We start from the raw sequence: 12033 nt of genomic DNA, 5'->3' as shown, positions 1-12033 counted from the left end.
TAAAATTTTTCCTCAGAAAGCCTTGACTTAACTCTTTCAGTATCATACCTCAGAGTTCTACTTTTTGCTCACATGTTCAACTGATGAACATTTATGCCTTAGCTGAAAAAAAAATCTCTGATCTCTTTGTTATTAGAATATCATTCAACAATGTTTTTGAACTGATTTCTGTTAAGTTTCCATTCTTCTGAAGATCTTCAAGGTAAGAAGATGAGAGAAAAAATGGACAATAAAATTTTCACTTTTATCCAGTGTTTTGGATGTCCTATCACTGAAATGTATGTGTCCATTTGTACATAATTATTCCACATATATTGATAATTATTTCCTTTTGTACTCATTAGCCAGTGATGTTGGTCACCTATATGTATAGTCAGGATCACCTCCTATATTTCTATAGAGTCTTAGATCCCTTTATTAACATCCTTTCAAGTCTCTATTGTTTTAAAGACCTCACTAAAACAGGTCCATGAGGTGTTATATCTGATCAAAGATCACAAAAAGCAGGTATCACTGGAATTTGAAAACTTCACAGACTCTATAGACCAATGTGTTCTCTTTCTTCCATTAGTAAGGACAAAAGGGAGACATAGACATATACCATGGGAGACCAGAGCTAAATATTTCTTTATCATATTGAATGGTAATACTTCTCACAGTTTAGAAAATTCTCTATTGATCCTGTCAAGATAGGTAAAGAGTCTCTTCTCTAAAGTGACCTTCCATGATTGACTACCTTGCCACGGCAAAGCTAAAAACAGTACTTTGTTGTATGTTTCCTGAGGGCAAGGACTCCATTTAAATCATCCTGGTATTTCCAGACTCATAGATGAATGTGCCTGGAAAATATTAGGTGTTCAACAAAATTTTTGTTAAATGAATGAAACCAATGCATAAATAATGTGAAATGAAAATCAAATCCAAGATGGTGACTAAAAAATGGCTTTGTTCCCCCTCCCTGATTATATACTCCAGAGAACTATTATTAGATCTAGATTAGGATAAAGAGATTAATGAAAACAAGTTTTTGTTAGGATTCAACCATTATTACTGAAATTTTAATGGTAAAAAAGAGAGAGGCCAGATTCATTATATTAACCTCCTTATTCTTGATATGCAAGCCAAGAATGAACCATCTACCTTCTTTGTGTGTCTAATGGGGAAAAAAAAGCAAACCATTTGAATCTAAGACAGTTTGTCAAATGCAGATGTTGGTGTTCACTTAAAATTTAAGAACTGGTTAAGAAAGAAAAGCTGTTGAAGCCATTTATGAAATCTGGATGCATTTTTAAGCGTGGCAGTGCTTTTTGTTACAGAAACACACAATGTTATATAATACTTTCAACGTTGACTCATTTCCCCTAGGTGTACATTTGCCACTTTTTGCCAGAAGTTTGTCTAAGAGGTTTCATGCAGAAGGAAATGTGTGAGGAAGTCAAGTAGATAACTAGTCTTCGGGGTTCCTAGAAATACAGAAGAGGCAAAAGAAGAGAGAATACAAGAGTTTCCTATAAATTATATTTCTTCATACTGACAAACCAAATATTTAACATACACAAGGGGATGTTGCAGGGACACAAACTCTCAAAGAAATAAGGAATATAATATGCATAAAAGGAAGCAAAATGCAAATGAAACAAGTGGCAAGAATGTTTCTTTGAGATATGGGCAATCTCCCATGCATAGGTAATAAAGATACACATAATCTTCAGCACTGTATAAATAGATTTTGAAAAGAAAAAGACCATCCACTCCATTAGATCAGCAATGTTAAATACAACTAAGTAGCTCTTGGGATTTTGTTTTTGTTTTTGTTTTTCCTGTATTTGGTGGACCAAAGTAAGATAACAGATTGAAAGTAACTTGGGAAAAGTAAAATGCCCAGTAGTTCATGGCCTGTTTCTGGGGTAGTCAATATGTTTTGTTTATTTTGTACCAGGAAAACAGGACCTGAATAAGGGTGGGCTGTGTGTGTTGATATGAATATGTGGAGGGCAGATAAGTAAGGGTGGCTCCCAGTAATAACAGAGTCCATGTGGTGGTGGTTGTGCCTAAGAGAGATGGTAGTGATTGGAGCTATGAGTTTAGAGATGGAGAGCAACAATGAAGTCCTAAGTGAAGACCAAGTCCCAGACCAGAGATAATAATACACCAGGCAGAAGCAGCCTGTCTTGGCTTTAGGACTAAGCATTTTGGAGATTTGATTTTTACAGGCTCAATGATGTTCCCAAGATTACTTTGGAATAATAGTCAATCAGTACAAACAAAAATGAATGAGACATACTAACATTTTCATTGTTTCTAGGAGATTGGACACTCCCTTTCTCTTCCTGGAAGACCAGTCCCACCCACCATCTCCACAACATCTCCTTGGATATACCAGCCTGCTTATAGCTACTCTAGCAAACCAACTGATGGGCTAGAGAAAGCAAACAAGAGACTAACTCCTTGGGAAGCAGCAGCAAAGTCTCCTCTTGGTCTAGTGGATGATGCCTTTAAGCCCAGAAACATCCAAGAATCCATTGTGGCAAATGTGGTCTCAGCAGCTCGGAGGAAGGTGCTTCCAGGGCCATCAGATGATTGGAATAAGAGACTGTCCTGTGTTCCTCAAGCCCAGAAGGCCAGTATGGTCTCATTCGCAAGGCAAGAGTATAATGTTGCATCCTTACCTGATAATAATATGCCCACCAACTCCCAATATGGTTCACAGGTCTCATATGCATATTATAGGCAGCCTTCCAGAAATGATTCTGAAATAATGTCCATGGAAACTAGGTCAGATTACTGTCTTTCAATAGCTGATTACAACTACAACCCACACCCAAGGGGATGGAGATGCTAAACATGAAGCTTAGAAGAACTATCATGTGTCATCTGTAATAGTAGTTTTTAAATGTTCCTTTGTAGGACTTTTCACTTTTCCAGTAGATTTAGATGCACTTTTGGTCTTGGCTTGTTCTCAGAAGTCATTTTTTTGAGTTTGTGTGTGTGTGTGTGTGTGTGTGTGTGTGTATGCACATGTGAGTGATCTCTTCCTTGCACATGTGAGTCTGCTCATGATAGAGAATTTCTTAGAGGAAAAAGTTAATTTTCTGCCTTGATGTGCTGGCAGGTATATCTAATTCATAATCTTTATTATCTTTATTCCATTTATTCCATTAATATGGGGTAGTCTAAGCAACTAAACACTGCTCAATGAAAGTGAAATTGTGTATATTCCCCTATGTGTCTTAGACCAGGAAGGAATTAATGAAATATAATGTACTAATTGTCATTAGCAGTAATAGCAAGGAATATAATGTTGGAGAAGTTTTCAATGAGAGCATGCCATTGAATGATAATTATTTTTAAAAAGGATTTCCTTGATGTTATTTTCAGAAGTTCTCTGAAACATTTTCAAAAATCCAATGAAACTGGATTTTTTTTAGATTTGAAATATGGGTGTTCTCAGAAAGAAAGAAATATTTAAGAGTAAGATAACTATACAACTCAGAAGGACTTTTGAGGCAAATTGTGTAATGTATGGGGAATAGAAAGACTTGAGTAGAGAATTTATTTTTAATCTATTTAAAGCCAGCAGCCCAAGACCAGAATAGACTCTGGGTTCAGGTATCCTCATTTGTCAGATGGAAGATCAGATTATTTAATCTCTTATATCTTTCACAGACCTGATATTCTGGGATTCTCTCATTGGTAGAATGACCTTTGGTGCATTATTCAGTTTTGATGTTCATTATATAAATATAGGATTAATTTAGGAGTGGGTTAGCTCATCAGTGTCACTACATGTATAATTAAAGGTCCAAAAGGAATTGTTGGGAGACTGGTTTTGTGCTACGTGTTACATGGAGTGAGGGTTGATGTGAAGAAAAAAACTATTAATGGATTTAAGGAAGTGGTAGATGGATGTGTCTGTTATTATGCAACTGTAGGTCATGACCATTTATTTAGTTAAAGAAAACATGCCGCAGGAGCCTATGCAACAAGTAGTGTTTCTTTAGAAGGCCATCATTAGGATGTTCAAAGGAAGCTGAACAGCTGCTTGGTCAATTTCATGACCCATGCCTTGTTAGCACGACCATGAGACAATCAAACACCTGCTCCTTACTGCCAGATCCACAAAGTATTCGGTACAAGGAAATTCAAAGCATTTGACATCATAAACAAGAATCGAGAGGATTTTAAAATTAAAAAAAACATTTTGAGTATTCAAAACTTTGTTAGATTTTTAAATGTGATTATTTTGCTTTGTTTGACCTTTTAGCTCTTGAACTTATCATTATAATGGTGTCTTTCACAGAATAAAACTTAAAAAAGAAAAAAATTTCCAGTCTATTAAGTGATTCCTTATCTTGGAAATAGAAGATTAAAAGTTTGAAGAAATTATAAGTTCTTTTATTGATGGATCCAACCAGGTACTAATTTGTTTAGTTAAAAAGAAAAGATAAATACTTTCTAACATTATAGTGCTAAATTTTCTTAAATTTATATGCTGTTAATTCTCTCAAACTATAAAATATAATTATAGACTCCTAAGACTTTCTATGGCATCCTACAAAATAATGCCTGGTATATTAGTCAGCAAATTCTCAGGAATCCCCCACGTTAAAGTCTTATTTGCTTCAAACTTAATTATTTTGGCTGAATCATTCTAGATGTCACTGCCTTAATCTAAGGGTCATTTAGCAGAAAACACTGCCTGACAGGATCAGATCCTATATTGTTGCTTTCTTTTATAAATGCTAGAAGTGATTTCCATTACTCCTAAGATTTAATATACTCCAACTCCAGAAACTAATATACATTATATTATTCACTAAAACTTCCACTGGACTCCAAATAAAAAACAGATATTTTAAACTTAAATATTATTATAATAAAACAGCCATTTCCCTTTTTTCATGTGCTAGATCAAAATTATCATTTGTTTGAAGCTATCTGAATTTATTGTAGACATCAAGAGAAAAGCAATACATGGCAGGAAAGTTGTACAGTCTTCGCTCACAAAGAAATGAACATCTCCTATTCTTATTAGAAATTGATGTTTCAAGAAGTCACACTTTGCAGATAGAATTCTGCAAAGCAAAAGTGCCAATGTCAAATCATTACAAAACGTATTGTGGGTATTTATCTCCAGGTTACTTAAAAAGAAGTAGTTAGATTGCAAGCTGATGTGTGAGACGGGAGACCTGCCACGCTGAGATCTGATTCCTATGAGTAAGAAACCTTGAATCTATATGATAAAAACAGCATTTTTAGAAGAGCTCTTGCTTATAAATATATACCACATTTGTTAAGACAGTTTTCTACTACTAGCAATCACATAGGTAGACAGAGTTCCTGTTTTACCATGGATTAAAAAGCATGCCCTAAAATATTACAGTATGTCAGTCATAGAGACACTAATTTTTCACCTTTTCTCCATCTTGAGTTTAAATACCACATCACTGCATGTGTGTGAAGTGTCTGCTATTAAAATGATTTAGATTTTGTCTAGTATCTTGAATTTGAAAAACGCATGGATTCTAGTCCACTTATTTCTGAATATATCTCTTTTATGTTCTGGCACCATCACTCACATTGGAAGAGGCCACCCTGTTAGGGCTCAAGCATATATATGTACTAATGAATTGAAACTTTGGATAAAATATTGTATCAAATAGGCTTAGCTATTATAATTAGAGAGGAACTGTAGAAATATTCATTTTTTAAGAGAAAGTAGATTTTCACATTTGATTTCTATTCAAAGTAGAAGTATCTACACTGTCCACACTTTTCTATTAAAACTGACTAGGTTTTCCTACTAATTAGATTGATATTTCCAACTGTGTTTATCCCAAAAGACTGTATTTGAAAGCTACATACTGAAAATCAAAATTGTATTAGTAATAAAAAATAACTTGAAAATCAACTTAAAGAGTGTTTTCATTTTTCCTTATAAAATATTATTTGAATTAGTTTTCACCCCAAAGAAATTGGATTTGATATACTCTAACTCCAAACGTTGACATATATTATTATATACATTATATTATTAATTACATTATTATAATTATATTACGTACATTACGTTACTAATCTTATCTACTACGTATTTTTAAATTTTAATTTCCATAATATAAGCTTCCAGACACATCAAAAGAATTTTAACATTTTAACTGTTACTTAAAAACTTTAGTAAAAAGCTTCCCTTAAGATATGATCAACTTGACATGTAAACTAAGAAGGTTGGGATCCAAACATAAATTAATATTATTCTTTACTAATTCTTTCCTCATATTATATTAAAAATTAGTCATAAGCACAAGCACAGCCAATGTAATATGACCTGATAACATGTTGGTTGTATTTGTAAAGTTGCTCTGGACTCACTCAGAGAATCTATCATGTTTGTCATTCCAAAAATGGCTCTTCCTATATAATATTAAAACGAATCAGCTGGAATGTGAGCTCTCTGGTCAATTGGTATCATACAGCACAGCTTTTTCATACTTTATTTCTTTTATTTCTTTTTTTTTCTGGTAAATTCTGAATAGAATGGCTGTTTTTGACATTCTGATTATATATATGTGTGTGTGTGTGTGTGTGTGTGTGTGTATATATATATATATATATATATATATATATATATATATTTAAAGGGCCAGCACAGGTAACATACTTCAAAAATGAGGACTGTTTTAAAGATTAAAATGACCTAAGAGTAGTAACACTATATTGTCTTAAGATACTAATGCCATAGAAAACTCCCCTTTTTTCTGAGGAATTCCTAGTGCTTTGTAGACTATACATTTCACTATACATTTCAAAACATACTTAGAAGTAGGTAATGTTATTTCCACATAGAGCCAATAGACAGCCTGAGGCAAAGAGAAAGAGAACACAAGAGAGCTGCTTCAAAACTAGTCAGTTTCCCCACTCTCTTACTACCAAAACTATTTAGTACAAACCACTCCCCTTTCCTCAGTGGTTCTGGAAAACAAGATTTGTGACTTCTGAAATTTAATCGGTCAGTGTTTTCCACGAAGGGGCATTTCATTATTTACAGCTTTATAAAATGTGACAGTTTATATTTCTGGAAAGGATCTGGCAATCTCTCTATAAAAATCAAGTAATTACATAAAAGGCACTTAAAGAGGAAATGCCTCCAAAGAATCTCGCTGTGGTATTTTTCTTATTTCTAAAGTTATAGTGAAGATTTGCTATATGGTGACTTCTTTTTCTTTGACATTTCTGTCACCAGTCTTCATGAACTTTCCTCCACTCCCATCTCCCCCCAAGAGGAAAAAGCTTCATTTACCTCTTCAAGGATTTCAAAGTTTATGTTTCTTACTTGAGAGTTTGAAGAAGCTTTATAAAGCATGACGGCATTACCATGAAGATTTGAATATGTGTGAAGTTTGCCCTAAATTACCATATAAATTATAATGGGGTATGTTGTAAGGACCAAGGGCAGGCCATCCCCATGATGGGTCACTTTGGCATGAAGATTATTTTGAGTTAAAAGCCATAAAAACCCAGCAGATTCAGGAAAAGCTCTTTACCTCCCCTTTTACTGCCTAAAAAGAATTTAGACAGAGGACCAGCTCCAGGAAGAGATTGATCACCACAGATAACTACATTATAATATGAACTAGAGGTGGTAAACAAGAAGGAATTTAATAAAATCTGTTAAAACTCTTCTCTATGTCCTAAGTTTGTGTTAATACTTATTGACTAAATATTTACTCTTTTTCATCTTCCTGTGAATTTCATTCCTTCCTTTCAAAGTCCCAACCCCCGAACCCCTTCTCCTAAGGTCAGAATGACAGAATACTTCATTTTACCTGTCTTTGGAATTTCATGCCTATGTGGCATGAATCATTTTGATTCTTAGTGCAACTAGAAGGACTTGGAAAGGCATAGAAAATGTCTTCCTCTCCAACAATGTAGACAGAGGCAAAATCTTATTTAAGCCCAAATCGCCCTTGAAGAACCCTGTCTACATTACTATGAACTTTCAGAGGTAGAGATAGGATTCTCTCTAGCCTTTTCTTCAGCACCATCTTTTCTAGAAAAAAATATTTATTTAGACAAGTGAGCTATAGGTGAATTCTGCAGGGATATTTCTTCACCACAGCATGTATTGGAAGGTAAAAATCCATCCTAAACTAGGGAAGGTACATTGCAGTGCCCCTACTCCCTCTTCTATGGAGCAACCGTTTCAAAGCAGTATAGAAAACCAAAACGGAAGTTAGCAGAAGCTTTGCAGCTCCTGAGGCTAATCTTTGACCTATCAGGACTAACTTCATTTCAAGAGATTGACGTGGTAGTTGTTCCTGTTGATCTACATGTTATTCATATCCCAGATTTCTGTCAGACTAGTACATAACACGGAGAAGAATAATATTTTTAAAATAAATAGAGGGGAGAGGATTGCATATTCTCCTATAACTTGGTATTATTTGGGCCTTTATGCCACTTAAATGTCTCTTTGTCCTTGATTTCGGATGATCTCTCTCCGATTTCCATCTACAGTGACTACAGCTCTATTATTAACAATACGAAATGCCTGTAATTTCTTGAAGGTGATAACTACTAGAGGGCTGATAAGAGGAAAAAGAACCCTGGTTTTGTGATAGAACAGCCAAACTTCAATGCTCAGCTAAGCCAATCCCCATGTCCAGCATGAACTTGAAAATAACCAAATAAGATGGCAGAGATTTCATGTCCTGTACTGTTCTCCAGTGGTGGTGTCTGAAAATCATTTCTAATGGAGACTCAACTGGTTCTTCCACAATATGTTTGCATAAGCAAAGTATCTGGGTTTCTCATCTTGCATAAAAAAGAAGACATTAAGAAAGAAATAAAAATTTACTGCCTAAGGTCTAAAATGCTATCATGTAAAAAATGTCCAGAGGTATGAACAAATTCTATATATATTTTGCCTGAGGAAGTTTCAAAAGAATTTGTAACGTTTTTATTTCACTGTTACCCTGCTATAAAAGTATTCTTAAAACAAAGCACATTAAAATTGGTCCATTCCAAGATTAAAAAAAAAAAAAAAAAGAAGGGATATATATGTGGGGTGGGAATTTTAGCCCTAAGTATGAAACAAATATTTTTACCACCATGAAGACATTGATATTTATGGCACAAATATTTCCATAAAACATGTGCATTGCATCCACCTTCAGAAATCTCCCTTTAGGCATTAAATTCCCCTTTTCCCTCAGTTATTGTTATTTGAAGTAATCAGTGATAAAATTGGAGCTTTCATGAAGACATCAGAATTAAAATCAACAGGCAATGCTTGTTCTGATTGTTAATTTTTCTGACAAAGGGAAACATTAAATTTTATCAGTGTGAGCAGCCAGTAAGTTTAATAACATTGAATGGCATTTGTGTTCCTGTCTTGGCACAATGAATATACCTAGAATTGGATTTAAAGTGACAGCAATCTCAAAACCCCTCCCCAAGTGGAAAGCATATATAAATAGGCTCACCGCAGTCTAAGGCTTTTAGACTCTTTGCAGTTTAAGAATAAAGGCCTAGAAGGGAGACTGGTATATCCCAATCGGTGGACACTTAGTAATTTCTTGAGAAAGTACTACTTTTGACAGAGGCGCATAAAGCCCTTCTATTGGCAGCTCCAGAAACTGCTGTCAAGGGGACATGGATTCATTCATCAATCAATCCGCAATCCTTTATCATTTATCTTTATTTTTTATCATTGTTCCCTACCCAATGTTTGATGTGGGATATATTAGTGAATAAAATGTTTCCAGGGAACTGATAGCTCTAAAGGAGGGTCCAGTGTAAGGAGACCAGAACACTGATAGGATTATACAGAGTATCATGAGAATAGCAAAAATAATCCAACCTTACGTGTGGGAGGATCCTCACAGAAACCTTTCTGGAAGAATTTATGGCACAGTTATATCTTAAGGCTGAGTAGAAGTAACTGCTAGAGTTACTTAGATACTTAGAGTTACTTTAGGTTAGAGAACCATATGTTTTCAACTCAACTCTGCAAAAGCAGCCTGGCCAATATGAAATAAGTGAGCATGCCTTAATAAAATGTTAATTATGCACATTGGAATTGGAATTTCATATAATTTTCACAAGTCATGAAATATTCTTAAAAATTTTTTCAAGTGGTTAAAAATGGAAAAACTATTTGTAATTCACTGTCTGTACAAGAATAGGTGTTAGGCCAAATTTAGCCCTTTGGCCGCGGTTTGCTGATTCCTGCTCTAGGGCAACAATGGGGCACTACTAAAGGACTTTAAACAAGGAGTTGGCATGACCTAGCCTTCTTGGTAGGAAGTTTATTCTGGCAGCACTGAGGAAGATAGATTTGAGAGGGCAGGACAAGAGGAAAGTAGGACACAGAGCTGTCTGGTCTTCCCATGTGAAAAGGCAGGCACGGTCTGCCTGTTAGAACACTGTATAATAAATTGTCAACCCTAGTTTACCCCAAAGTGTCCCTTCCCTCCCCCATTACCACCTGCCCCTCTCTCTGTCACCATGCCTCCTCCTCCCACCCCCATCCCAAGCACACACCATGGCTACCAGCTGGCCTCCTTCAAATTCTGCTAACAGAGCAGAGAATGGGGAACTTTGTCAAAAGAGTGACTCCCAGAAGCCCACTTCCCTAATTTCTGGGAAGGTGGTGATGGCTGAGTGAGTGCTAGGAAGACCCAACCTTCCTGCAAGCGATCAATATGTGCCACAGATGCAGTCGCAATCTTTGCCAACAGTTATTTTCTTGTTGACAGGAATAATAGTCTTTTTTTTTTTAATTTGCATTTGACAGATGAAGTGATGCCATCTCAGAAAACTGAAATGATTAGCTTCTTTTCCTGTAGCATAATTGAAAACTTTGTGCTTGCTAAATAATCTATATTTCAAAGTATTTAAAATTAAACATGTGACAAAAATGTTTTGGAATGAAAAATTCTTTTCAAGAGATTAAGAACTAAAATCGGAATATCTTAGGGAGGTTTTCAAAATTCACTGTTCAGTGAAAAGGACCTCCAAAACAACCTCCAAAGCTGAAAGAGCCATAGGACTGAAGAAAAAGGCCAACAAATCCAGCTTGACAAGAAATGGTTTAGGAAGGAGACTTATGGACAGAAGTCTGTCTTATGTGGCTGCAAGACTAGTAGATGTCCTTAATCCCAGTAGATCTCAACAACCTCACCTCCCATAGGACCTGCTTTTATACCCCTAAAGGCTGGGGAGTATGTGCTGGTAGACACCCTGGAAGAAGATGTTCGAGAATAGTTGCTTGTCATGGTCACATCTCCAGAGCACACCAAGGACATTATGCTCCAAGGATGGACTTAAGGGGTATGATTAAACAAAAAGAATGTGTGTGTGTTGGGTGGGGGGAGAGAGGAGAGGACTGTGCTCAAGAAGGCTTCATGTCATCAAGTACTCATTATGGCAGATTTGTCCAATATGGCATCAGTCTGGTTCACACACTCACAGATTATTAAAATTGGAAGGGGACCTAGTGACTGTGTAATGAAATACAGGAAGTATTTAAAAAGCCAAAATAGTGTCAGGTTTTTTTTTTTCCTTCAAAGATGTGTTCTTTCTTCAAAGAACAGATTACTGAGCTTTTTAAACTAGATTTATGATGGCAGTATTATCCTACCATTGGTACAATGCCATTTCCAAACATTAATGTTGCTGTATTATCAATTTCACTTTAAGATCTGAAGACACTTGATGTTTATGGACGAATGTTATGTTGTTCCAGACATGGCCCATGTCAACATCCCCTTTTCCTTCCTGTCTTACAGACAGAGGTGATGTCATTGGCAATTGACGGGATAGTTTTATGTGGCACTATATCATTATCTCCATTCTGAAATCCTTCCAAAAGGAAGAAACATAAAGCAAAAAAGAACATAGTAATGGAAGATGTATAATAACATGTACTTCTAAAAGAGCTAAGCAGAAAAAGCCAGAGTTGACTACAATAGCAACTCATTCTAACTAAAGCAGCTATGTAATCTGGAAATTGCCAGCCTATTATATCCA

At 35.4% G+C, this 12033-nt stretch overlaps 1 protein-coding gene across 5 annotated transcripts in view; it reads left to right on the top strand.

The window, feature by feature from the left end:
- SYNPO2 (synaptopodin 2) overlaps positions 1-5911 on the top strand; it is a 209984-nt gene extending 204073 nt beyond the window's left edge. For all 5 annotated transcript variants that reach the window (XM_042983987.1, XM_042983988.1, XM_042983986.1 and 2 more), the window contains one exon: positions 2306-5911. In XM_042983987.1, coding sequence (XP_042839921.1) covers positions 2306-2842 — 537 coding nt within the window. In that variant the 3' untranslated portion in view covers positions 2843-5911. The remainder of the gene's footprint in view (positions 1-2305) is intronic.
- The last annotated feature ends 6122 nt before the right edge of the window (positions 5912-12033 follow it).

The sequence above is a fragment of the Panthera tigris genome, chromosome B1 (genome assembly GCF_018350195.1).
Source record: "Panthera tigris isolate Pti1 chromosome B1, P.tigris_Pti1_mat1.1, whole genome shotgun sequence".
Classification (NCBI taxonomy): Eukaryota; Metazoa; Chordata; class Mammalia; order Carnivora; family Felidae; genus Panthera; species Panthera tigris.
This window is presented reverse-complemented; position numbering and strand designations above follow the sequence as displayed.